The following is a 27,575-nucleotide window of genomic DNA, read 5'->3' as shown; positions in this document are numbered from 1 at the left end:
GGAATCGGCCCTCCTCACAGCATCATGGAAGGTGATAAAAGTACCAATAAGCCACTGTACGCTCAGGATGCGGAGAGTGGCGAAGGTGGTCCACCCGGGGCACAAACGAAGAAATCTACCCCGACGATCGTGCGTGTGCTGGTGGTGCTCGTCTATCTGTTTACGGTGTCCTTTGCCGCACTGGGTCTCTCCGCTTACTATATCTTCTTTTGGACGCCCAAACCGGAACTTCCTGGTGGAGGACACCACCACAAACCGGCCCGGCTGATCGGGGACTGTGATCCGAGCAATAGTGATTGAATGGTGTCGGAGTGTGGTTAGCATCTTTAGGTTTAGGAGCGATTAGAATTAAGGTGAGTTGCAAAACTGGTTTAGTTGTTTGAATATGGAGACTAAGCGATCTCCTTCGATTGGGTTCAATCGATGGGAACGCGTGGTTGTTTTTGTCGGTGTTTTGAACGAGGTAGGCTGTGTGAATCACGAATGGGACAGATCGTAAAAATAAGATTATGAGAACAAATAACTTGTAAATTGTTCGCGAAAATCGTTACGTCGTAGTCCGACCTAACGAGGATTCACTGGTTGTTTAAAAAGAACTATACAACCAGTAAAAATTAAATTCTTTTTAAATGATTACGGCTTAAAAGCTAGTTGTCAAAATTCTCTTTGAAAGGAAATTCCGGACAAACTGTTACTGGTTGAGCACAGTTCACACCGGTTAATGAAAGAGAAAGCTTTTCCGTTTTGTTTACTACCAAAATCTGTGATTGGAAAGTAACGGTTTATCCGGAATTTGCTTCAAAGAGAATTTTGACAGTTGGCTTTTAAACCATAATCAAATGTTTATCGAGAACTTATTATAATGTAAAAAGCAGCTAAAAACTTCCAGTTTAGTTCTCCTTCGGTAGAGAAATTACTTAAAAATTCTCCCCGGAAAAAGTCGTCAAGAAAACACCTCCAGTGCGATTCGATGAAACAAAGCAAACGGCTTTGTGACTTTTATTATTGTCTCATGGGTTTTGGATATGTTATTGAATACCTTACGGTCACGACACAATTGAATTCGAGTGTTCAGTTTTGACAGCTCGGCAGAACTGTTTAAATGGGGGGAATAGAATCTCCGACAGTGTATGCATGATCTATGAGATTCCCTATATACATGGGACAATTATGCGAAGAACGGCAGTACAGAACTGATACAAAATGAAAATATCTGTGCCTGTAATGAACTACATCGTCAGTCAGACGTTCTAAATTAGCGAATAGAATTAATTGTCTGAATGGTCCCAAGTTGATGCTAGTTACTGATGAGATGAATTCGAAACACAAAATTTCAACGTTATCCAAGTTAGGAGTTGTGCCCATTATGGCCAAATTGGTTTAATGTTTTTTCATGTTGGGAGTATACCTTACAAAGAATCAAATTCGTTAGCTGAACTGAGGTAGGGGTCCAAAATCTCAAAAGCCCACATACCTCTATGGATCCTTAGAAGCTCCCGAAGTTCAGCCTCACTGACCCGCACAAAATGCCAAACGCTATTCTATAATTCGCAGAACCCTCCGCTACACGCTTAGTCACCCGCTCGGTGTCTTATTGCATTTTGCGACCACGACCTATTATGTATACACATATTTTCATTCTAAGTCGAACCAGTGATCAAAGCATAACAGTTATTAATATCCTTTCCGCTTCGTTGGTTGTGGTGACTTGTATAATTCCCATGCCGCCGTACCCGTAACCATTACTGCGGCGACCAAAAGGTGTCCCCTATATTAGTTCGAACCATTCTCGCGTATAATGGGATTGTCCTTTCGTTGCGTAATAATTTTCTGCGGTTCACGGAAGAAAACAGTTTGAGGAATGTGCCCTGTGACATCGGTTGGAAGTAAATTCCTTTCGGGTTGTTATGGGTTTACTTTGCTCTGTTATGAACGGAACGTTACTCACTTTTCTCAACCGACGTTATCCACGGGACACAAATCGGTACGAACAGTTTGACAAGTTTTGTACGAACGTTTGCTTAACTAGTTTTTGTCAATATTTGCGAGTCTACTTGGAGAAAATTGCGGTGGGCTGCAGGCATATGTTCATACTTTAAAAATGGCACTGACTTGGCCAAGTAACTAATAAGCATTATAACGATGCCAAATATATGCTTAATATACGCACATAGGGCAGTCTTAAAGGGCCATTAAGCCCTGTATTATTATATACTGCTAATATAGTGCCAGAAAAGGCACAATATATATCTGCAATGTTTTTGTAACGCTTTCTTATTTTTCTTGTTCTAATTAACTGTTGCTGTTAACACATTGTAATGAGCATTTTAACCTTAACGGAGTTCGGTTCTCACACGATATGAGAACTGCTTTACGACAGTCTCGAACATAGGCACCTTGCTTCTTCCGTCACGGCAAGTGCGCTGCTTTTGTTGCCTACGCTATATTGCATATGGTGGAATGCAATGAAATATGCCGAATATAAGCCTCAAGAGCAAAAGCATAATGAATAATCCTGCTACATTAGATTTACATTATATCGGTTTTAGTTGAGCTCTATAACAGCACTAAATGCATACATAAAGCATACCTGCTTTCAAGATCCTTAATACATGTATGCGTTATAACAGTGTAATAGAGTTGACGACTATGCTACATTTCGGCTACGTATTTACGATGCTAATATAGAGCTTGATGGCATTGTAAATGCTAAAATGCAGTTTTGATGCAAGATTAGTAGAAATATATAGCCAATATCGTGCAATTATTTAATACTTATTTGGGTTGTCCTGTGCACTAAGTATCGGCTGCGAATTTTATTTATTTCTTAGTCTTCCATAAGTTACACCGTACAGCACTTGTATAGTAATTCTAAATCTAAACACACTGTTAGACACAATAAAATAAATTTTGCCATGAGCTTCGTTAAACGATCGGCAACATGCATCCAGTGGATTGTTTCGTTTGTATAGAGTGTAATGGATTAATAGTTGAAAAAGTCTTTCTCAGCGGGCATAAAATCGTAGTTTTCCCGGCAGTTAAGGACAGTCGATGGCATTTGTAATTATGTAGAGATTCACAAGTTGTTGCGCAGCAGTTCTTCAGTGATGAATGAGTCTGCCACGATCCTCGTGGGAAGAGAGACGAACGAGATCAGGCGTTTTGAAAATGGCAGTTTTTATAGATTCTGAGATCTGTTAAGGTAAAAAAATTGTACTTGTGCCTACGTTAGCTTCCATGCCGTTGATATCCTCCAAGCAGTAAGCGTATCAATGTCTGACTAAAATTGAGAGATTTTATGCAGCGAAAAAAATCGAAATCATTGGCATATAACAACTCAGAAAATATAATCGGTCGTTAACAAATAAAATAAATAACAGCGATCCCAAGTGACTTCCTTGGGGAGCTCCTGAGGAGGTGTCGAAAGAGGAAGATGGAATATCCCCAATTCGTACAAAAGCGTTACCTTTTTCTCCAAATGCTCGTCTAGATTGGAGACGTAACATTCGTTAGATTCGTTTTCTTACCAAACTATGTTGTCCTTTGACGATAATGTGATGCATGGACTCATTTAGGGCAACTTAGGCGGTGATTCACTATTATCTTTCTCCCGACAAAATCAGCCTAGATACCGTGTGGCATCCGGCATCCGGGTTGAAGTATCTCAGCCAGGAATGGATCCTGCTCCCCCTGCCCCTGTCGTAAAAGGCGACTGACTGACTCCTCAAGTCAAGGTGTTTCTCCGTACCCAGGACTGAATGGATGGAAGGACTGAAATATGCCAGTCGCGCACGGAGTGTCGTGGGTCCCTTACAACGTTAAGCGAATCTGACACAGTTGACGTTTGTTTCTTCGCAAATCGTAGGACTTAGTGAATTTGATTTTAAATCAGTTCGTTTATTTGAAAGGCACGAATGCATTAGATTGATGGTGCGAACTTATTATTGGAGTTTAACTATGAGATTGCTAACGATTTAGAAAAGTCCAACTTTAAAAGCAGTAGCAATCGCTACTTCATTGTGGCATTTTAACTGTACACTATTGAAAAATCCGTAATTTTGTAAAAAATAGGCAAAACAAATACAACTTTCAGAAACTTGTACAAGACTTTCTCTAACACAGACATCATTTCCACACTCATAAACGTCATACAAATGTCATCGCTTGATGTAAAAGGATTTTTCCTAACCGAATTCAGTCAGTAAGATCATTGTTGTTGCTGCTACTGCTGGCAGCACTGTTGATCCATCTCTCATTTGACCTAAGCCACGGAAGGGGAACGTTTTTACTGGAAGGATTTTACTGTCCATAGGTGTAAGTGATGCTGGTGCAGCAGAAGCGAGATCGCGAACTGTTGGTTAATACTGTGCATATGAGTCGTGCCGGCCAGGTTCGTTTCGTTTCCTAGGATGTGTATCATTGTTAAATTGGTTGCCTTCATTTGTTCCGTTCCACTGTACATTTTTCCACCGTGATATATGTGTTTCAGGTCAAACGATCTTTTATCTGTGATGGTAAAAACAAACAACCTAAACAAATCTTGCAACTTTCAGGTAGCCTGAAGATCAGCGCGACATCAAATAGAGCTTCAGGCTGGCTACCAAGACGTCAAGAACCTGGTTCAGGGGTGGTTTTCTTTGGACCCGCAAGGAAGCCTTTAAAAGTGGTTAGGCTATCAGACTCTCTGCAAGCCCAATACGTCACAAATGCGCATCCAACGCGGAGTGGTTGGATGAAAGCCAGGACATTACGCGAATGAATCCAACCCCCTGAACCAAGGCTCGGCGGTCCCATCGATTTCCACTGAATTGGCTGGTACGTAGACCCTATAGTCCCGCGTAAAACGCACACAGCAAGCAGTATTGTTTGTCATTCAGTACAACACGTACCTTATTTGCTCGAACCCGTGTTGTCTGAGTTACGAACGGGTAGTTAGCAGTCAGCCGACCAATGATCAGTTGTTTGCTTTTACTTTATTGATCCGGGAAAAGACCGACAACTAGATATGACTAGTGTCTCGTGCAGTGCGTGATGCCTTGTGAATGCCAATTTCGGCGGCGGATCATATCCAGTATGAAAATTGATCGGAACACCGCCGGTGCTACGGTATATGTGTTACGATGGTTCTAAAAATCAGTCCGGTTTTTACGATGTGCTAGAAAATGTGTGGGGACTTACAGAAAGCGATCGCGGAACTACAGAAGGCACAACATGAGTTGGCACACAAGTTGTTGAGTGAATGCGCAAATTGGAAAACGGAATCAAGTAGCAACTGGTGGATTTTTTCCAGTTTAGAAAACTATCGTCGGTGAATGTTTACCCCGACGATTTTTTTTATTTTGGTTATAGAGGTTTTAACCTTAGGGTCATTCACCTCTGAAATTGTAAATGTTCGCTCATATGCTGAACTCATCCAAGCTAGTGAGGTTTACTACGCATCAACTAGAAAGAGGAACGGTCCCATCATGCCTGCAGATGATCTTCTTGTGCACAAACAGTAGAAATTTAATGATTGCGACTCCATGGAAGTGCAAACGTAGATTTCTGTCTGTTCCACCTAGCAGTGACAACGCTGACAATAAGACCCTATGCAACTTCGCAGAAACACACCCAAGTCAGTCCAATGCAATTGCCAAGCTAGAGCAAACGACCTTCATTAGATCAATCGAGCACCAAGTCGCGACACTGTTACAAAGCAGGGCATCCAAGGTAAGCTTGATCCAGTTTCCTTGGGTCTTAAAAAGAGTACTTTTCTGACTCATTGAAGAAGCAACGGTTGAATGTAATTTCCGTGAATCAGCTCTTAGACTGTTCAGTACAGGGAAAATCTGTCGGAGAAGTACAACGCTGACGTTCAGAAAGTTCTAAAACCCAGAGTAAAAGATGCTGGTTTCACTGACGACATCACTGCGTATAATTTCGTAGAAAAAATTGTTTAGCAAAATAAGTATTCTGGCAAATTGCAGTGACGTCTTGAAATCCACAATCAGAACGTACAAAAATTGATTTAACTGTTCGTCGCTGCTTGAGATGTCGATCTAGATGTTATTGTTGTAACCGAAGCATTGCTAAATGATTAAATCAACTCGCTCGAATTATTCGGCTCAAGACACCCGGTTTACCGTGACGATCGCGATTCCAAAAGTACAGGGAAAACATGGTGGTGGTGTGTTTATTGCAGTCTTTACCCGACTGTCGCCCAAACATAAAACTGACTCTCTCAATCTTGAACACCTCCGGGTAAATATTCGTGGTCGAAACACTAATATCTTTGTGGATGTAGTATGTAGTCCCTCCGATTCCGCAAGTGATGTAGAAGTTATTCAGAAGCACATAAAACATTACAACTTCCATTCAACCCGACGCGGTTTATCTACTGTTTGATGTTTGATGATTATGCGGATATTCTTTCCCAGACCCCTCTGAATCAACTTTTTCGAGAGCGAGTAGCAGTGGTGCGAAAATTCAAGTTGCCTATTTCTGCTTGAATTTACCGACACCAACATTCAGTTTCAACGCCTTCTTCATTTATTCACTTCCAAGATGACTGAAGAATCTTCCACTTCCAAGCTGACGCAGAATCGAATGCTTGGTTGCAGAGGAAATATAAATTCATTCACCAGCTAAAGCATTCATTTGCTATATGTGAACAAATTGAAGGCAGAAGGTGGTATATTTTACATTTTCTAGCATAATTGAACTGCGTAGTCTATGTTTAGTGCATAGTGCTCGATAAACCCTCTCATAGCCAGCGTAGAAACAAAATTCAGTTTGCTATTGAAACCGAAACTATCTGAATGAGTGCACTGTAGCGAACGAGTGAACCACGAGGTACATAAACGAAAAATTCTATTCAGCGCGGCTGGCATGAGCTCAATTTAGATCCTCTTTCAAGCTCATACGGGGATGTCAATTTTTCTGAGCTCTGGAGAGTACTGCCTCACTGGACGGAATGCCTGTACTCAACATACGGCAAACGTGTACAGCGAAACACTTCTCGAGTGTGTTGAAAAAAGGTTTAGCTAATTCAACTCAGGTAGATTCCTTCAGGATGTACCTCGTGATGTAATCAATTTTAGCTGTCATAAACAAGGTAAAGTTATCAACATCGGCGGCACTAGATGTACCCAATTATACTGAAGGGATGCGCATCTCTAGGACTAATAATTAACAACTTTCCCGTGTGTTGGTGTCCAGTGATTTTTTTGGAATCGTTCTTCTCCAGGTTTTAACAATATTTTATATACATATTATTAAGGTATTAAGCAGCTATCAGCAGTAATCATCATCGTTGTCCGGAACGAATATTACATCAAAGAGTTAAATTCTACTTGGGAAAGTAGAAAACGACCGGCTGGATTCTTAGTGGATTTTCGGCTTTCACGGTCCAGAAAATAAGAACGGCTGTTGTATACTGCTCGACGTTTCGGCCACAGGTTTTGGCCTTTTTCAAAGGAAATAGTGATAAGATATTTCCCTTGAAAAAGGCTAAAACCAGTGGTCGAAACGTCGGGCAGTACAGTCGTGATTCGCTGGTTGGGCCACATCTCTGTCCAACTAATTTGATTCGTTAGTTGGACCGACTGACAGATGTCAAAAACTCTCCAAAAGAGACGTTAGTAGTGTAATTGCATCTATTCACATCTCTAATAAATGTCAGATTGATTGTCAATGTAAATTTGACACAAGATTTTGACATTCAGATGCTTTTTAGTTGGACAATGGTCCAACTAGCGGAGGTCCAACTAAAAAGCGGTCCAGTTAAAAAGTGTCCAACCAGCGAATCACGATTGTATAGACAATTTCGTCGGTTACAGGAAATATAAAAATGAACTCTTTATCAAATTTATAGAATATATTAGCCCTCAAAGAAGCTTTGAATAATAGGAAAACCATTGCATGGGCAGCAGACTGCCCAGAAAAATAATGATTTTTTGAAAACGCAATCGGCCCACCCCTGATTCAATTCCTAGTCCCACCAGGAGTACTTGCACCAAATTTGAAGCAAATCGGACAAGTCTAGCTACCGGACCAACGTGCCTGAAGTTTGTATGGGATTTTTCGACAATTTACATGGAAAAAAAACCCACTAACTCGCATTTTTGCCACTAGGTGACAGTGCATGTATCGTATTATCACTGTAAGTGAGAATAAGGAAGATAATTTAATTGTCTACAACTTTGACGAAGACTGCTATTGAATCCGGATTTGTTAAAAGAAGTTATTAAACTTTTAGTGAAGTGATGTCTGAGTCAGTTTTGCATGGGGCCTAGCAGTGCATGGTTGTGTATCTTTAATCGATTCCCACAAACTATGCATTTTTGTGAAATAATCGATAGGTTTAGCCCAATAGTATGTTCAGAAGAATTATAAGACATAATACGAGTTATGTTTTGGTTGAAAAATTTTAGTTCCAACTATGACCTCATAGAGGGCGCCAACACTAACTTTTCATAGAATAGAGATAGACTTTCAAGATGTTCGAAAGAATTATTGGAAAATATCTGTTCTACAACTTTGTGGAAGACACCTAATTTCTATCTCTTTCCGTTGAAAAGTTAGTGTTGGCGCCCTCTACGTGGTGAAATGTGGAACTAAAACGTTGTATCCAAAACATGGCTCATATTATTTACTACAATTCTTCTGAATATATCATAGAGCTAAATCTTACGGTTATTTCACAAAAATGTTTAGTTCGCGCAAATCGAGTACTGATACACAATCATGCACTGCTAGGCCCCATGCAAAACTGACTCAGACATCACTTCACTAAAAATTTAATAATTTCTTTTAACAAAGCCGAATTTACTAGCAGTCTTCGGCAAAGTTGTAGACAATTAAATTGTCTTTCTTATTTTCACTTACAGTGAAAATGCGATACATACAGTGCCACCTAGCGGCAAAAATGCGAGTTAGTGGGTTTTCTCCATGTAAATGGTCAAAAAATCCCATACAAACTTCAGGCACGTTGGTCCGGTAGCTAGACTTGTCTGATTTGCTTCAAATTTGGTGCAAGTACTCCTGGTGGGACTAGGAATCGAATCAGGGGTGGGCCGATAGGGGTCATTTTTTTTCCTGTCACTCTAATGTGCAGTCGCAAGCCATTCCGATCCATCTATTTTCATGCATTACGGTACGGAACAAATTAATTAATCCACTGTAGCCAGAGTGGAAGTTTTCTCTTGTGATTTGAGGACCAATTCACGACCAGAAAAATGCAGCCCGTTTCAGATGACTTCTCTACACCGTAACGTCTTCACGAACAATCCACGTGCAGCGCGTTTGACCAGCAAACAACGAATAATGGTGGAAAAAGGAAGCATGGGATAAAAACTGATAGTCTCTTGGGAGTTCCATATTCATGGTTCTGTCCGAGATAGCCGACTAATTTATGGATAATTTACTCCTATTCCTGAAAAAATTCGCAAACAACCTTGCGTTCCCATCAAACAGACGAACACCCCACTAATTAGGCCGTTCGTGCTACCGCAACCACTATTCTTCCTGAAGGTCGAAAGCTGCGACAGTTCCATACGTAGTAGCTACTTCAGCTGACTAAACTTTTCCCTTTTTTTGTTTCTCGTATGAAGAACTGAGGTTGTTTACCTTACAGCTGATGAACAAAGCGTAATCAATCGGATGTTGCAGTTGGAGAGTTCCATTCCGAGTTGCTCTACTCAAAGCGCATGCGTTCACGTCGCTGTCTGTCAACGCTCTCTCAATCAAAACAAGTATCTACCAACCCGCTTCTCGAGTTTGTTTTGGCATTGCAGAATTGGTTATTTTTCATGGAAAATAAAACAATTAAATGAGGAATTCAGAATCACACCCGTTTAATGGTGTTTGTAATATTTGTTTTATTGATTAACGATAAAATCGGCTACTTTGATCGGAAACAGCTGCACGTATTCTTTGGGGAAAAATTCTGCGAAAATAATCGCTTCAAAGAGCCAGAGCGAGAGAATGTTATGGGAAGAGGGATTAGTAGTAGGTTAACTGGGGCAAAAGAAACTATAATTAAAATGGAATTGATTGATGAATTATAAGTTTGTTGAAATATACGATAGTACAATTTAAATGTTAGTCAAAATCCTGAATACAAAACTAGATCAAACTTTACAAACGTTCCACTTGCCCCCCATCACCTTACCCTTTCGTTGACTACACCCGCTGCTGCTAGATCAGGAGAAATAATCCCTCTTTTTGGAGTGTGAATTTTCCACACACATTTCAGTGAGCGAAAACTTTTCATTCGATTCGGTTTGTTGGTGGTGTTTTATTGCGGGAAATCATACGTACAAAGTACTTTAGCTAATTTTAACAGACTTTCTTTTTGTTCGAATTACCGTACCAAAGCAGGCGCGGAAAATTCCCGATATTTGCTGCCAGTGGTGGCTGGTTATGTTTTTCCTCTGATCTGACACGCACTTCTCAAGAGTGCACTTCGGAATTAGGTTCGCGTTTTCTCCCGGAAAATAAATAAACGTGTAGAGTGGAAAGTGTCGGGAAAAAAATAGACTAATGCACAATTTATTGTGTTCCTCGGACAAATACGAAGTAGATTTATTGGTTTTAAGTGGAAACTGTTCGCTGCCCGAGAGCAGCGGAAAGCCGTCTTTGAAGCGGAGTAGCAATCTGGACAAGGCAGAAAAAGGAAAGCATCCATAAATCGGTCATCGATGGTCGGTGTAGTGTATGCGTACGGACGGACAAGCAGATCGACACAGCAAATGCTTTCAAGTGTGTTGGATTAATCAAAACAGTGTCGGGGGGAAAGTTGTAAAAATGACTGCTTGAAATGCAATCGTAATTCATTTTTTACGATGATGAGATATCTCCGTAATCCTCCTACTCGTATTTAGCGTCCGCAAAGCGTGCGATAGAAATCTCGAGCTCAGATCTACCCCGAGTGATAAATGGAAGAGCTAATCGGACAAGAGCTTGTTGGAGCGGAAAAACGTCTTCTTAACCTACTTTGTCCATGAACTCGTCCTCTTTCCATGCCATCATCGCCTGGTGGCTTCTGTAGCAGCAAGGTGTACTATTATTTGAAACCTTTTCCTTTTCTTTAGTGACTGTGTCCTGGCTATTAGCTAGGGAGCTGTACTATTTCCTTAATTAGTCGGCCTACTTTCGATTTTCTTTTTGCTTCGAAATAACTCCGAATTGATTTTTGATTTTCGAATTCGAATTCACATCGTCTAACTAGCACCAACTTGGGGCTAAGTTAGACGATGTATCTAAATCAGTACTCAAATTAGCACTGGTTAGACACTAAACTCAAACAGTCGCACAATACAATTAACTTAACTTTCACCATACTATTTATGCCCATGCGTTAAAAAAATATTTTAAATGATAATAGAAATAGGATGCAAATGGGTTGAACACCACCTATTTTCCCTCATCATGCGAAGCACCGTCTGTTTACGAGAAAGTTTTACAGTTCTCAAATAATAAATCACGGGACACCACTCACAGTCACATCCTAGTAGGCCGTGAACATAAAGGGTCCTTCAGAGAATGACATCTCAACAATTTCTTTAGCTGATGGAGTCGAAACAAAACAGAAACGCTTTCTGTTTCTCTTCCGCTTTCCTCGACGCTAGGCGCGTATAGAGAACAAAAAACTTCCTAAAAGTACACAACAGCCTTCAGACATTATAGAGAAAAGTGTGCGGGAAGGGGTAGGTCATGCAGGTTAATTGGTGGACAAGGAGTGTATCAGGTGAATTTGCTGCTTTTGGCCTAATTCCGGATATCCTTTCTTGGGTTTGCTTTCTCCTGGCGACTGCATCGCGTGGCGCCAGGCTTTATGGTGGAAGAAGTATTGTTGATTGCATGGTTTATTGTAATAGGGTTACCAATTAAAAAAGAAACATTTTATTGCACACATTAGAGCGCTTTTGAATCGAAGAGTATATTATTTAAATTCCTAAACCTGATGAATTTTTAATTGTTTTCAAATGTGTTTATTAATTTTCTTACTAAATATATAGACGCGGAAACAAAAACGGTAAAACTAGCAACCATGAATGTAAACTGGCATCACGGAAGATCCCCACAACCTTTGTATGGGATTACTCCTGTACTACCCCTTCCAAATCTCTCATACTCGTTTGGCTGCAATTTTTGACACTTCGCTGGTCTGTGTATAAAGTATCTGTACTTAATTAGGTTCTTAGGTTGACACAGTTAACCTCACTTTTCTTGACAGTTCGCTTGTACTGTTTACATGGACTTAGAAAAATTTGTGGATGACTAGATTCGCTCGAAGCAAATCGTAAAGAATTTTTTTGAAAAGAAAGTCCATGTAAACAGTACAAGCGAACTGTCAAAAATGAACACTCAGTTCATTTGTGACGTCAGCGTAAAGTATTCAATACTATAGGTACCTGTGCAAGCAGTCTAGAGTCCGACAACCGCACCGGTATGTTGACGAACTTCAAGCGTACCTAGAGGCCTGCACGGGTTTTACCGGGACGAAGGCAATCGCACCGTTGGCTGACTCACCGCTTCAAGTCGGTGTCACCCTTTCGTATTCAGAGAGCAGAACAGTGCGACTGTTAGCCCGAAGTCTTCGTACAATTTGTGATCCATGTCCTGCCTTTGACGTTCGCAATGATCAGTCTGTCACTGGCATCGATTCCGACGTGTCGGTTGGCACACAGGTTGGGTTAACGTGCGTTATACATGTGAGTGTGTGTTGTTGTAGAGCAGAAAAATGTAACACCCTGTACTCAGAGAACGGACTGCCACTCGCTAAAACACTTACTCTTACCGCTGAACCTGATTCTTTCTGAGTGCTACCTTACGACATTACTTCGGGGTTATTTCCTTCAATCGGATTAGAGCACCGTCAGTTTTCTACCATCCATGCAAAGTATGCCATTTTTGTATGACAGTACGAAAGCTAATTGTGGATCTAAAATTAGTGCTCTTCCATTACGAGGACTATCTGAGCGGATAACTACAGATTGTCCAATTTACTGAGCCCTTTGGCTTCCTTGTGTCATTCAGCACCACAAGTTCTTGGGTCCTTCAGCTCGTTGTCAAGTGCCATGTAGCACCACCTCCTCGTTCAGCCATTCAGTTCCCAACTTCTTCGCGAACTTCTCGGTCTAGTCCATACCGATGGACCTAGTCGAGAGTTCTCCCGAAACCGAGCCAGCCAGCCAGGTGCCAAGATCGTTCCGATGATTCCAGTGGAGCAAGGCGTCTAGTTCGCTGGCGCCCCGATGACTCGTGACTGCTGGTGTCTCGTCACGATCTACTCAGTCTAGTCCCCAGCGGTGAATCTAGCTTACGCCAACGGAGAGTTTCCCGGCGAAACTCAGCGGTGGGGTGCCATGCACTTCGCTTTAGGTCTAGCGAGTCATACATACTAATACGCTGCCCTTTTAACCAGCGATTCCGGTTGGAGGGTGGCTTTCGGTTTACTGCTGTCTCAACGTCCCCAAACTGGTGGTATGTCGCGGTAGGTGCTACTCGGCGTAGTCCCTAACCATGGAGTACACAGTGGCGAGTGCCCCGACGAGATAATGTCTCTCAAAACTGTTGACGAACGCGTTATTCTTGCTTCGATGTTGTCCTATAGAGTGCCGAGGTCGATCCGGTTATTCCAGGTGGTGGATTGATTCCAGTTCATTGCTGTCACGATAAATCGAGCCGGAGATTCGCTACGAACTACTCGGAATAGTCCATGATGGTGTATCTTTCCTACTTCGACGAAGCGTTTCCCGACTTCTTCTGAAACTGATGCTATCCAGGCAAACACCGAGGTCCGTCTAGCGATTCTAGGTAGAGGGTGACGTGACGGTGCTACTTAACGATCTACTCGAACCAGCCACGGAGGTGGACGTAGCCTATTCAGACGGACGAATTTCCTGACGTCGAAAGTTCTCCCGTAATCGTTAACTTGATGCTGGTCGGTTGGGTGTCCAGGTCAGTCCTACGATTCCGGGTGGAGGATGACTTCCGGGTTTTAGATACGCCGGCGATACGTGAGGCTCAGTCTAGCCCCCAGCGGTGAATCTAGCCTACCCGGTCACGCCCGATGGGTTCCTTCCTCTCTCTTCAGTAGACTGACTTGTCGAGTGTCAAGGTCGGTCCGACGATTTTGGTTGAAGTGTGGCGACGATCCAATGCCCTGTACAACTACGCTGCTAGTCGTTGCTCCTCTTGCCATAATCGTTGCAACGCAGACATTATCTGAACGACTGTTCTGTTCACCGTGTCACTTCATTTCGTTTTGCTCGTGTTCGAATCGCGGACATTCAAAGACACGTGCTCAAGGATTTCCTCTGCATCACTACACGGCCGAATCTGTTCAGATACTTCTTGAAACAGCCATGACCAGACAAGAGCTGCGTCACGTGGAAGTTCACTTCTCCGTGCGCTCTGTCCACCCACATCGACAAGCGTGGAATTAGTCGATGGATCCATTTATAGCGTTATTCCAATGATGTTCCCACTTGCTTAAGGTATCAGCTCGGGCTCGTCTACGAACTCCTCTCGTACCTCGATCCCTATAACACTCGCTATCTTCTTCGAGTGGAAGGTTTATGGGAATCGTTCCAGCTATCACGTAGACTGCCTCCGACGAGATAGTTCGAAACGCGCTAGACACCCGCATGACCATCAGCATGAACGTACTGTTCAGCCGAGACTTGTTGCTCTTCGTCTGCAGTGCCGTCCCCCATGCAGATTCTGCGTATCGACGTGGAGGCGCTCGCCAGTTGCCGCTTTTTACTGCAGCTGATCGCCGAATTTTTGGGCATGACCCAAGATCACTTTTACAGCCCTCCTGCATGTGTAGTTGATATGTCGATTGAAGTTGAGCCGATTGTCTATCATCTCTCGCAGTTGTCTGCGAGTATGTCTACTTCCCCTATTGATTCGCCGATCACTAGAAGCACCACGTTGTTCGCAAAACCAAGAACCGTTACGCGCCTGGAGAGGCGCAGCTTCAACACTCCGTCATGCATAATATTTCAAAGGGTCGGACCGAGTATAGAAACTTGTGGAAGGCCCGCTGTTACGGTTACACTTCTTATTCCGTTGTCAGTGTCCGGTTCTGAAAATAGCTTCTCAGATCCTGCAGAACTACTCGGGAACTCTCAATCTGTGCAGCGAATCGGTGTTTGCAGCCCAATTAGCACTGCTGAAGGCATTTACACCACTCTGAAGTAAAGGTTTCCTCTTCTCTTTTGCTTCTGCGCAGCCTTCATAGCTTCCACGACCGATCTACCTTTCCGGTTAAGGATTACTCTTTCAAGCACCTTTCCGACTGTATTCAACAGGCACATCGGTATGTAAGTAAAAGGAGCTCCAGGGGGTTTACCTGGCTTCGGTCAGAACACCAACTTTCATAGCTTCCAGATGTCGAGGAAGTTACCATCGTCGATACGCTTTTGCAAAGCAGTACTAAACATTCCAGGTTCGTTAAGATTGCTGTTTTAGAGCCATGTACGGTTTGGTCCGAGGGCCTCCTTGATTCTTAAGGATTTTGTAACCGCTATCAGCTGCTCGTCGTTTATTCGAGTCTTTACTTCGTTGCCATCCTGATCCTCGTACGGTGTGGGCAGCAAAGCCATCGGTTCATGCTGTGGAAATAACGCTTCTACGATGACTCTCATCTTCTCCGGACACCTATCCGGCGGTACCTCCGGGCCTCTTATCTTCGCCATGGTACTGCTATAGGCGTCTCTCTCCGGATCATACCTGGTGTCACAGCAAAGTTCCTCTAGGCAGGCAGCTGCCCTTTCAGCGCCGTTGTGGGTTCCGAGCTCGGCGGCAACTTGCACTTAGGTCAACAATAGGTACTACTCAAACCTCAACGCTACGACGAAAACTCTTTTGTCGAGCACTGCCAACTGCCTATTGCTTTCAATAGTGTACCGGATCGCTTGATGGTCACCGTGGGGGTACTCCTCGCACACTCTCCAGTTCAAACTTCCTGCCAGCACGGGGCTGCTGATTCTTGACCTTCCCGGCGGTACCATCGTTAGCACCATCTACGCTCAGCTTTGTAAAGACCTCAAGTAGACTGCTTCCCTTTTGGTTGGTGCCCCATTCTACCCAAGAATGGAAATCGATGGCTATAGCAACTGGTATCCGATTGGTAAGCCCTTCTGTCTAGTCCGTCGAGCATTTCTGTGAATTTATCGATCGTCCATCGTGGAGGCAGAGGTGCAGAAGAAAACTCCCTTAATTTTGACGTTAGCAAAGTCTATATCTACGCAATAAACCGCTTCCTGAAATGGATATCTTCCCGTAGTCCAAAAAGGCGCTGATTTGACGTTATGATATTCAGTTTCCATCGCCGGTCGTGATACGGCATGGCTCCGAGCTGATAGCTACATCACACTTAGACTCCGGTAGATTGTCAAAGCATCTCTTTTCCTGTCAGCAGTCTTTGGCCTTGTGGCGTTCTTCTCCGAGCCTTCTGCATAATTTGCTCCTGTTAGGTCCACTGCAGTTTCTAACAAGATGGTCGAACTTTTGACACTTGAAGTACACTTCCGCTTGCTGAGAGACTCTCAATGGACAGTGAACCGACTAGCCTACTTTGATCTTCCCGATTTTAGTGCCTTGTTTGCTGCTTCGACTGGAAACCTAACCGAAGTCACTTGCGTGCCGAAATGTCCCTTTCTCATACGGATCGCCTTCTGCCCTTCTCCAATCTCGCACTTCTCTTTCAGAACTTCTCTTAGCTCTTCTTCCAAGGATACTTCATCCAGATGGTTGCCTCCGGGCGTGACTCTCATTTCCACCGCGTCACCCATGGCTTTCTCGGTAAACTTTTTGTAAGCAGAGTTGTTGGACATCGGATCTTTTTAAGTTCCAAGATCATCTCCCCGGGGCGTCTGATTTTCTTAACGCCCAGCCTCTTGAGTGCCTGGGTCGTATGCATTGCCCGGAGTACCTTGTAGTCATCGTCAGCTTTGACTGTGAGTTCTTCACCCTTATTTCGTCGTTTAATACGCTTTTAGGTTCTATACTTTTTGTTCGCTTTCCATTTTGTGCTGCTAAGAAGTTCTCACTGGGTGTTTACCCATGTTAGTGGCTGCTTCGTTTGCTGAGCTTGCCACGCCCACGGTGCCGGGAGCCTCTTTGTGTTCCTCGGACACGGTCTCCATCCACTGGTGTTCATCTTTCGCTTTGTAAATTTCCATCAATTTTGGCGTGGTGTTTGCATTATTTCGAAGCGCTACTTGGCCGGCACGACTCCATTTCGGTTATTTCCAGGGGTTTCCATTCGTTGACGGTCAATCCAAGGATTCCTTGGATCTTTCAAACCAGTGTCTTGATATCCTAGTTATTATTGACGAAGTCGTTCGTCCACCATTTTTCAGCTGCTAATACCCTCGACAAGTTTGATACTGTCAACCAGCGCACAGCACTGCTGCTTTTGTTGCTTCTAGCTGCCGAGATGGTTACCGAATTGAAACACTTTTGGCCGGCGTAAATCGGAAGTATTCACTTGCTTTTGTGATGTATTTCGAACGTACCCGGAGTACTGCCGAGTGTTACCGGCTCGGAGGCAACTGCGACATTAGCCTACTCACCATTTCAGGAAGGTCACCCTTCCCTACTGAGAGAGTACAATAGCGTAACTGTCAGCGCTGCAGCGTTTTATCCAATTCTCGTTGTGATTTCGTCGCACCTCTTTCTTTTGCTCACGAGTTTTCAGCAGCTATCTCGGAACCAAACTTGATCCATGAAATGGATCGATCTTTGACTCATTTAGCCCTCGACTCTTCTCTTGCTGTTCGTCTTCATCTATTACGTTGCCTTTTAGCTCTCGACATAGTGAACCGTTTAGCCCATAATTTGCTGAGCGATTTAGCTTCTGTTTCCGTGAGTCAGCTCCCAGCTTTATCGAGATCTACTCGGATACTATCCGACGGTGAAACTACTCTATTCCGACTGGGAGTTCCTCGGCGGAGGAATTTCTCTCGGAACCGGTCTGCTTCGTGAGCCAATTATAATCTACCCTACTGTGAATTCCTCGGTAGTGGATTTATCCCGATACCAATGCTTGTTTTTGTGAGCCATTTATGCAATCTAGTCCCTGGTGGTGGACGTTTCCTACTCAACGGGCGTTTTCTGGTGGAGCTTAGCTTTTGGTTCACTGGTGACCCAATGACCGGCCGCTAGCTGTTCTATTACATACGTTCTTAATTTTACCTACCCGGCTGACCCTTATTAACAGGGCGGCGTAGGTGTTTCTAACAGAATATTTCCTTACACTTAACAATAATTGTTAATCAAGCTTAGGTATTTTTCTACCCAGTGCTAAATTGTTACCCTATTGGGTTACATATTGCACTGCTCGACGGCTTCCTGTGACAGTGTTCTCAAGTTCGCTTCACTGTCCAAGGATTTAGCAACGAGGTCGCGGATCCTTCTTCAGTTCAGAACATCATCTTGCCTTTGTGAGTGCACCTCTTTTTAACGTCGTTCTCTTCCAACTCCTTTAACTCCGAGCCCTCTCTCACAATCTTGAGAAGAGCCGTGTACGATGTCTTATCGTTCGCTTCGACGACCAGTGCATCGCTTTTGTACCACTCCCGAAGAGACTTGAGTTTTTTCTTCTGCCGCCGTTTTTTCTGTTTCTTCACAAACCAGCCACGGTCCTGTCCTATGTTTCTCTAATCGCCGATGGACCGCAGCTCGCCCTTCTTTTTCTTTGAGTTCTCATACTCCCCCTGCGCACCCTTCACTCTTTCCATCGACCGAATATTGGGGTAACTCTTCGGTGTTTTGCTTAGTTTCAACCGTTGCGTGTTGTGAGGATTCCTTCATAGCCATGTCCGCTGCGTCGCTCTTTCGTGGTGACATATTCCGCCATTGACACCCCATTATGGAGGCGTTTCCACCATCTACAATCTCGATCAGTGCTACTGACTTTGGTCGAATCGAACAATTTCTTGCACCTCGAGCAAACTTCCTCCAGTATTACTATGTTGTCCTACCCCGGCAAGAAACTTGACCTCCGTAGGTAGTCCGATATGTTAGCGTCGTCGAAGCTGCAAATGCACAGAGCTCAAACTTCGATAGGATCGATACGTTTCCACCACATTTTTCCTTCGAATGCCGCTGACCGAAGCCGCTTACCGCTTGAATGTGACATTCTAGATCTACAAGGAAATGCCATGAGGCGACATGGGGCTTAGATTTCATTAGGTCCTAAAACTTGTCGCCACTTACTTCCTTTGGAAGGCTTTTTTTCGCGTCCAGGGATCACAAAGTTCTGGTGTTGTGTGTGGATCACCTCTATGCCTGCACATTATAAATCACAAATTTATTTTTCCGGTTTCGAGCTGACTGCCAGTAGCTTACCACCTGAACAAATAGTTGATTGTCGGTACTTATTTCTGAACTTCAACTGATTGCTTCGCTGGCGATCCGTCGCTTTGAGGATAGCTCCCACAAGTGGTGATGTCCTTCTATCCGAGCGGTTATTCAACCCCGATGGCTTCACACGTATATTTTGCGGACCGTTTTTTGAGTAACCCGTCACCGATCCTGATTGGCGTGCTTTACCCCCTTTGCTAGGTACGAAAGCAAATCACACCGCTTTTTTTCGGTCGTTTGGATGTTCCGCAGCACTAATCTCGTTTTCTCGTGACCACTCCTGACAAGAAGCTGCTTCTTCTGTGATCGGTTTTATCTGGTGCTATTTTCAACTGAGCGAATATGTCAAAACGTTTTTCCTTGTTGACGAGGGGTTCGCTTGTGTGTGTTGCATTGACAGCTTCTACAGTCGTATTGATGCAGGGTTGCTTCGTTGTTGCCGTGCGTGGCGACATCTGCATCTCGTTTTGTTTCTTTACTGTTCATAGGGCTTATATTTTATTAAGTTAACTGAGCAAAATAAATGCAACAACATTTCAGAGCTAGGGGCAGATCACTCTAGGAATATATAACAAATATGCATTAAATTCCAAAAAATGCATTAATTTTCACTTTCGCATCAACTTTGCACTCCCTCGTAGAAAAGTTTGTTTAACGTACGTCCTACGTTGATCAACTTTGTTCGACTTTTTTTTCTCCAAACTCGCACTTCTCTTAGCTCTTCTTCCAAGGATACTTCATCCAGATGGTTGCCTCTGGGCGCAAGACTCTCATTTCCACTGCGTCACCCATTGCTTCCTTGGCTTCCCGTGACAGAATTAGGATCTTACTGGCGTCGATTCTCATGTTCCGGTTGGTACTGCTTGGGCTAGCGAGCTTCAAGTGGCTGACGATCGCCTTGACAGAGTTGCTTGTGGATTTATGTAGCTTTTTACAGGGATCCGTCAGAGTCCACTGTCGAACCCCATTACACTCTAAGCGAGCTCCCCCTGCTCATCGGGGGTTTTCTTCTTTTGGGTATTCGCAACTAATCTGAACTACTCGTCTATTCGTGACCAGTGGACCCGCCTGATGGTTGACAGGTGAACCTCCTACGGCTGAGCGGGTGTGTGCGATTGAGTTGGAGTATAAGTGTATGTTTTTATAGAACATCTGCAAATAGACACCATAAACTAACACTCAAGAAGTGCGGTTGGCACGAGGCCGTCCCACCAAAAGACCCGGCCAAGTACAATCCTGAGTGGTTTACTTGAGCTTCTCTTCTCCTTGTGCCTCGATCCTCCTCTTCCGGAATCACTAGTTGCTACTATTTCGGAGGAAGGGCTGGGCTTATGGATATACGACTCTCAGTCCCTAGTTGTCGCTGCTGGCTCGCTGATTACTTTTTCGTTCGTCACTGGGTTTCATGCACTTCGTTTGTGCTAGTATCTGTGCTATTCTGGATGGAGTATGGCTTCCGGTACGCCCCGACGATCTGAAATCAGTACTTCGTCTCACGTCGCTCATCTGATCCTAGTCGATGGATCTAGATTACACTGACGGAGAGTTCCCCGGCGAAGAAGTTTTTCCCGAACCCGATTTATTGTTTTTAGGCGGCTTTCCAGTGGGCGGCCCTACTTGGTTGGTCCCTTCGCCAATACATCTGCAGCTCGAAGAGGATCCCGTCGAACTTTCTTGAAACTAGGACATTCGAAAACCACATATTCTGATGTCTCTTGTACGTTCAGACCTACCGGACAAATAGAGATAGAGAAGCTTCCGGGAGAAGCCGTGTTCAAAACAAAACCTGCGCGTCAGATTGAAGTTAAGTTCTCCATGTTTTCTATGCACCCATGCAGACACATTTGGGAAGAGTCGGTGGGTCCACCACCTTCCTTTTTCCGCGTTGTCCCACTCTTGCTGCCATCTAGTCAGCGAGTCTGCTCTCACCACTCTCCTTACATTCCGTGTACTCCTCCGCTGGTAGCATTCCACAGTCTCAGCCAGAGTTATGCAGATGGAGATCAGCCATTGGGCGGTTCCGCTTTGTGTTCAGCGCAGCAGACCACACCAGAACACCATACTTCAGTATTGAGGATGAGACGCCCGTCAGGAGGCGTCTCTTGCTGCATCTCTCTCCTCCGAAGTCCGGCACGATCCTTGCCACGACACTGATCAACTCTGGATTTTTTACAGTTGCTGACCACCGCTGCCTCCATCTTGTGGTGAGCCAGCTGCAACTTGACCTCAGCCATCTAGGTTTCAACGAGGGATATCATCTCTGCCGTCAACATCTACACTTCCTCCAGAGTCTCGTCGGTTATCGTCAGAACGACGCCATCTGCAAAGCCGACGATCTCAATTCCCCTGTGCAGTTCCCGTGTTGACAATCCGTTGAACATCATATTCCCCAGTGTTGGCCTAGTAAGGAACCCTGAGGTACTTCCGCCGTGACCCTAATCAACTTCTGCCCCATGTTCGTCTAGTACACCAGCACTCGCTTCTGGAAGTACGGAATCCGCGTTCTGTGCAGCGCCAGAACGATAGACGCCCAGCTCAAGCTGTTGAGTTCGTTAATCAGGTCGATCGGGTTTGCTTCGATGCTTTCTCCGCGCTCGCGATGACTGTGCGGATTGCATCCACCGTTGAAATCCCTTTCCGGAATCCGAACTGCCACTGCGATAACCCGTTCTCACTTTCAGCGTAGTTCGTCAGCCTGTTGATGATGACTCTTTCCAGAAGTTTACCAAGAGTATCTAGCAGGCATATAGACCGATACGAAGCTGGATCTACTGGTGGCTTCCTTGGTTTTGGCAGCAACACTAGCTTCTGGATCTTTCGTCTGTCCGGGAAGCATGCTTCGTCCAAGCATTTCTCTAGCACTGTCCTGAACATGTCTGGATATACCAGGATCGCGGTATTCAGTACCACGTTTGGGATACGGTCCAGATCGGGAGTTTTCCTCGCTTTCCGTCCTTTTACCGCTGTCACCAGCATTTCCACCGTCTGCATGGACGTACGGTGCAGGGCTTGTAGGGGACAATGCGGTTATGTCGTGCTTCGGGAAGAGACCCTCCACGATAGTCCTCAGTTTGTTAGTGCACATTTCAGCTGGCGACACGATAAGCGCTTCCATTCGTTAGTTGGACGGAGGCAGGTGGATGTGTCTCAAATAATCTCACTTAATTTTCTCACAGATGGCGGAACCGTTTTGCTCCAAACTTACTTACAAATGAACGGTGTAACGCTCCGATTTCTGTATACAGTCGTGATTCGGTGGTTGGACACTTTTTAACTGGACCGCTTTTTAGTTGGACCATTGTCCAACTAAAAAGTATCTGAATGTCAAGATCTTATGACAAATTTACTTTGACAATCAATCTGCCAATTAAAGGGCGAACACGAAATTATTGCGACACCGAAAATGTCATGCCAATTTTCTTATAATGTTTAAAATCAAACTAAAATTTTAGGGTAGTTTTATACATGTATTTACTTCAAAAATCAAAAGAAAAGTTAATCGATGAGCCTTGAGTGTAAAATTGAACGCATTTTCGTTTGATGCCCTCGATCAAAGTCTTTACAGTGTCATCCGGTACCAGTTTCTCAGTTTTTTTTCCATTTTCTTAACATGTCCTTCTAGTCTTTGACTGTCTTCTTGCTTTTCCGAAGTTCCCGCTTCATCATTGCCCAGTACTGCTCCACCGGGCGTAGCTCCGGATAGTTCATGTCCTTTGGAACAAAATGGACAGAATTGGCCTCATACCACTCCAGGACACTTTTAGAATAGTGGCATGATGCCAAATCTGGCCAAAATAGCGGAGCTTCGTCGTGCTGCTGCGAGAACGGCAAAAGGCGCTTCTCGAGGCACTCAAATTTGTAGATCTCGCAATTTACTGTGCCCTATGTCACGAAAGGCTCACTCCTCAGTCCGCATAAGCAGATGGCCTACCAGATGAGATATTTGGAGGCGAACTTCGACATTTTCTTCTTCTTATATTTGCCGTCCACATAGAACTTGCTCTTGCCGGTGAAAAACTCCAACCCCGGAATTTGCTTAAAAACGGCTTTTATATACGTTTCGTCGTCCATCACACAGCAGCCATATTTTGTCAGCATCTTCTCGTAGAGCTTCCGTGCCCGAGTTTTAGCCGTCGATTGTTGCCGCTCATCGCGGTTTGGGAAGTTCTGTACCTTGTATGTATGTAGTCCGGCTCTCTTCTTTGCATTCTGGACGTAGCTCTGCGACATGCCGATCTTTTTAGCCAAATCACGGCTTGAGACGTTGGGATTTGCTTTAATCATCCGCTTCACCTTTCCCTCCGTCTTTTTGTTCTCCGGTTCCGGTTTTCTTCCATCTCCTTTGCCGTGGTTCAACATCAACCGCTCCTGGAACCGCTTCAACACTCCGGAGACGGTTGAATGGTGAATGTTCAACATTTTTCCCAACTGCCGGTGCGACAGGTCAGGAAATTCCAGGTGTTTGGAAAGAATTTATTCTCTCGACTCGCGTTGGTTCACCTCCATTTTCGTTGAATCAAAAAACACGACTTCGAGTTTGACAGCATGTAAACAATACACATCAATGAGAAAGTGTGCAAAATTTGGTTGGTAAAAAAGTTATGCCCTGTTGAATGTGTCGCAATAATTTCGTGTTCGTCCTTTATTAGAGATGTGAATAGATGCAATTACACTACCAACGTCTCCTTTGGAAAGTTTTTGACATCTGTCAGTCGTTTCAACTAACGAATCAAATTCGTTAGTTGAACAGAGGTGTGGCCCAACCAGTGTATCACGACTGTAATACATTTAAGAATCCAGGTTTTCCACATTTTTGCTGCTTCGCCTTTTTTGTCGCACTCGTCATAAGCGCTAAACTACAATTCGAATGGTTGTTCGTTCCACTTCCCCAATATCAGTAACCGTCTGCTGATGGATTCCAATGCACAGCTCGGTTAGGTGGGGTCGTAAAACGTACTCTGAAAAGGAAGCATGAAAACAATTCAGTCCAAACAGCACATGTTCCCTCTCCCCGGTGAAAAATGGGCTTTCAACGGGGAAATGCTGTGGATTAGCAAAGGAAGCAGACCATGGCGTGACAGACGTCGGCTACCTTGCTATGGTAACAGTTCCCAAATTCATTTAAATCTCTTCGGTTAGCCTGCATAACGAACATAGCGCAGTTGAAGTGATGGGATGAAATGTTCGAATTTCCGTGTATTCCAAACTTGAATATTTCATACATTTTTACACCAAGTTTGATTCTTAGGAACGAATTAACACCGACCTGAGCCCAATAAGGGACCATCTACCTTATATATCCTAGTTTCATTCACTCGTCGTGTCTAGTCAAGTTTTCCACTGCGCGTTTCCTGTGTGGGGAAATTAGATTTATGTTACTCTTGTATAGAAAAAACTTTTCCTCCTAACATGAAAAGCATGGATTACTAGATTAGAACGGGTAGCTCGCTGGTTAAGTGAAAATCGATTCTGATTTATCGGAGTATGATCTGCTGAAACAGTCAGACACAGTGAACATTAAAGTTCTCGAGAAGGGTTTGAGGAAGAGTGGACTAGCTGATTTCTATTTTTGACACTAAGGGGAAATGTTTGGAATATTTGCTTAAAAGGTGCAATAATAAAATGGTAGCCGGTTAGGGGTGTTATTAGCTCTGAACAGGCACATTTATTCAAATATATGTAACTTATCACGAAAAAGTTCCAAAAACGTTTAGGTTGATTCTGACGGTTTTTTACCAATCCTCAGACGAAAACCCACCGCACGCACTACTCATCGACCATCAGGCAACGCCTGCCTAGACCCGAAACCGTTCAGATTCGATTTGATTTTTTCTTACTCCCGACCCGACTCCAACAGGTGATTTCGATGTGATTGCCGAGTAGGCTGCGACACCGGAAAGCATGAGCTACGTTGCGGAGGAAAAAATCAAACTGGCAGGCGAGGACTCCAAAGATCGGCTGTACGAGGCCAAACAGAACCAGAAGGCGATCCGGATTCTGACGGTGGCCGCGTACGTTCTGTGCGTCTCTCTGGTAGCCATCATGCTCTCACTGTACTACATCTTTCTGTGGGATCCCAGTTCGAACCAGGCGATCGCCAAAACACAAACCGTTGGTCCGAACACCGAAAAACGGCAACCCTTACAAACATCCCTACTAACGATCTCTCTTTTTCCCATCTTCCAGACAATATCGTCATCCCGGATCACCTCGCAGTTCAGCTAGCGAACAGGAGCGAAGTACCGGCGGAACTATTCTACACCAATCTCTATCGGAATCTGATCCACAGCAAAACCATCAAAGCCCGCAAATCGGCTGCCATTAACGAGTCATCCAATCTGACTCGACTAATCCAGCAGTATCATCGGCATCGGGATCAGCAATCGACCGAAAGCCACTCCTCCCGAGAGGAGGAAAAGTTCTCTCTGCACGAAGCGGTCCCGATAGTGCCGGGAGGAGCTCAACCTACCGGACTATCGCCGGATGCCATGATGGCCGACGAGGACGATGGGGGTGATGATTACGAACAGAGTGGTAACTATGGCCTGTACTCCAACCATACGACGATTCAGCTGGATCCGGATGAATTGCAGCAGTAGGCGGTGGAATTTCTTAAGCACCATTGATCTCAAAATTAGACAAAAAAGCGAAATGCGTTGCACCAACGGCTACAATTTTCTATGAGATAAGAACCACAATACTCACACAACTCAAATTAAGCAGAGCGTGAACTCGAAAAAAAAGGAGAATACTTAAATTGGTGGCCTAAAATTTGGAAATGTTGCCCTTAATTGAACTGACCCGAAGCGGTTGAAAAATATGCTTTAAAACAAATTTTCATGACCAAATAACGAGTTTTAAACTATAGAATTCATTTGGACAATTGATCACATATATTTAAACGTTTACACCCCCCCCCAACAACATTGTCGCACATCTCTACTTCACTAGCACCTATTGATCGATCGTCTTCACGAATTTGAAGTACATACATCGGTTGAATTTAACAGTTGAATCAAATGGTAAAATTTTAACACTTTCTCATTTTGAGGGTAGGATTTAGCTCTCACTAAAAGGTAACATTATTTAACTATATTGAAAAGTATTACTTACTACTAACACATACACAACTCGGATACAGGATAGGGCGAATAGCAAGGGTATGACATAAGTTAAAAATTGCTATGCGACACTTTTACTGTTTGTTAAGTTTAATGTGGAAATAACAAAGGAACAATAAAGATTTTAAGTAAATGAATTTGCTGGACGGCTGTTTCATTGCTGTGTCATCGACTAGCTCAGCTTAACCGTAGCCGAAGCAGGAATATTGTTCCCGGAAGAATCCTACGTAGATTGATAAATATTAATTATCATTATCATAATACCGGTTGATTCTTCAGCATAATCAATTCTTTCGACATAGTTAAAATTCACCAACCGATCGAAATTAGCGAAAAAATCCCGTACGCCGACAATGGCGAGAATAGACTACCGGTAAAAAGATTTTTTGAGAGTGTTGTTCTACTGGAGTTCTACAGACTGGGTTCTTGGAAGGACTCCCTGTCAAAATCCACTCACTACAATTGCGGACGAAAGGGAAATGTCACCCACTAAAAACCTGCTTAAGACCAATTGCGTCGGGCCGTGATGCTGAATGTGAAATTGAGTTTACGGTTCAGATATGTGCGGACTTCACGATCGCGAAGGGCTCGAGCATTTGTATGTTAACATGTTTGATCGCGCGGGCTTTTGTATGTCACGTGTATGTGACTTCGTGTGTGCAAATTTAATTTTGTAACCGTGTTGCCATTTGCATATTCGCGTGTATTCTTGAATGATCGCGCGGACCATTAATAGTAGGGTAAGGCCCCCCGTACCTATTGCGAGCTGGGGAGTTTTACTAGGATCTCTTTTCAGCGTCCGGTGTAATGAATCCGAAAGTATGCTGTCCTGTTATTTTCTCATCTTAGATTATTCCCTGTCCTTTCCTTTTCTCTGCCAGATTCTTTCGTAAATGCGGCTATGGGTAGGTTATAAACGGATAAGTAAAATTGCTTCGCCCAACACTTTAATTTTAATTGAACTTTGCTTTTACTTACAGGTCGACATAACTAAAAACAAACTACTAAATCTTTTTCGCAAATCCACTACCTTGTCCTAAATATCAAAAAACAATTTTTTCTACACTTCGCCAAAACTATTCACGATTTTTT

General features: G+C 43.9%; 1 protein-coding gene across 1 annotated transcript; it reads left to right on the top strand.

The window, feature by feature from the left end:
* Positions 1-217: 217 nt before the first annotated feature.
* LOC131686251 (uncharacterized) lies at positions 218-26,620 on the top strand. Its single transcript, XM_058970518.1, has 3 exons — positions 218-353; positions 25,220-25,477; positions 25,549-26,620. Exons 2-3 carry the CDS (start codon positions 25,264-25,266, stop codon positions 25,959-25,961), a joined length of 627 nt encoding a protein of 208 aa, XP_058826501.1. The 5' UTR covers positions 218-353; positions 25,220-25,263; the 3' UTR covers positions 25,962-26,620.
* The last annotated feature ends 955 nt before the right edge of the window (positions 26,621-27,575 follow it).

The sequence above is a fragment of the Topomyia yanbarensis genome, chromosome 1 (assembly GCF_030247195.1).
Source record: "Topomyia yanbarensis strain Yona2022 chromosome 1, ASM3024719v1, whole genome shotgun sequence".
Classification (NCBI taxonomy): Eukaryota; Metazoa; Arthropoda; class Insecta; order Diptera; family Culicidae; genus Topomyia; species Topomyia yanbarensis.
Note: the sequence above shows the minus strand (reverse complement) of the source record. Positions and strands in the feature narration are given on the sequence as shown.

Bases quoted from the DNA above. Each gene is read 5' to 3' on its own strand.
- LOC131686251 (XM_058970518.1), top strand. From the start codon at position 25,264: ATGAGCTACGTTGCGGAGGAAAAAATCAAACTGGCAGGCGAGGACTCC. The intron at 25,478-25,548 runs GTCCGAACACCG...CCCATCTTCCAG, and splicing joins CGCCAAAACACAAACCGTTG to ACAATATCGTCATCCCGGAT.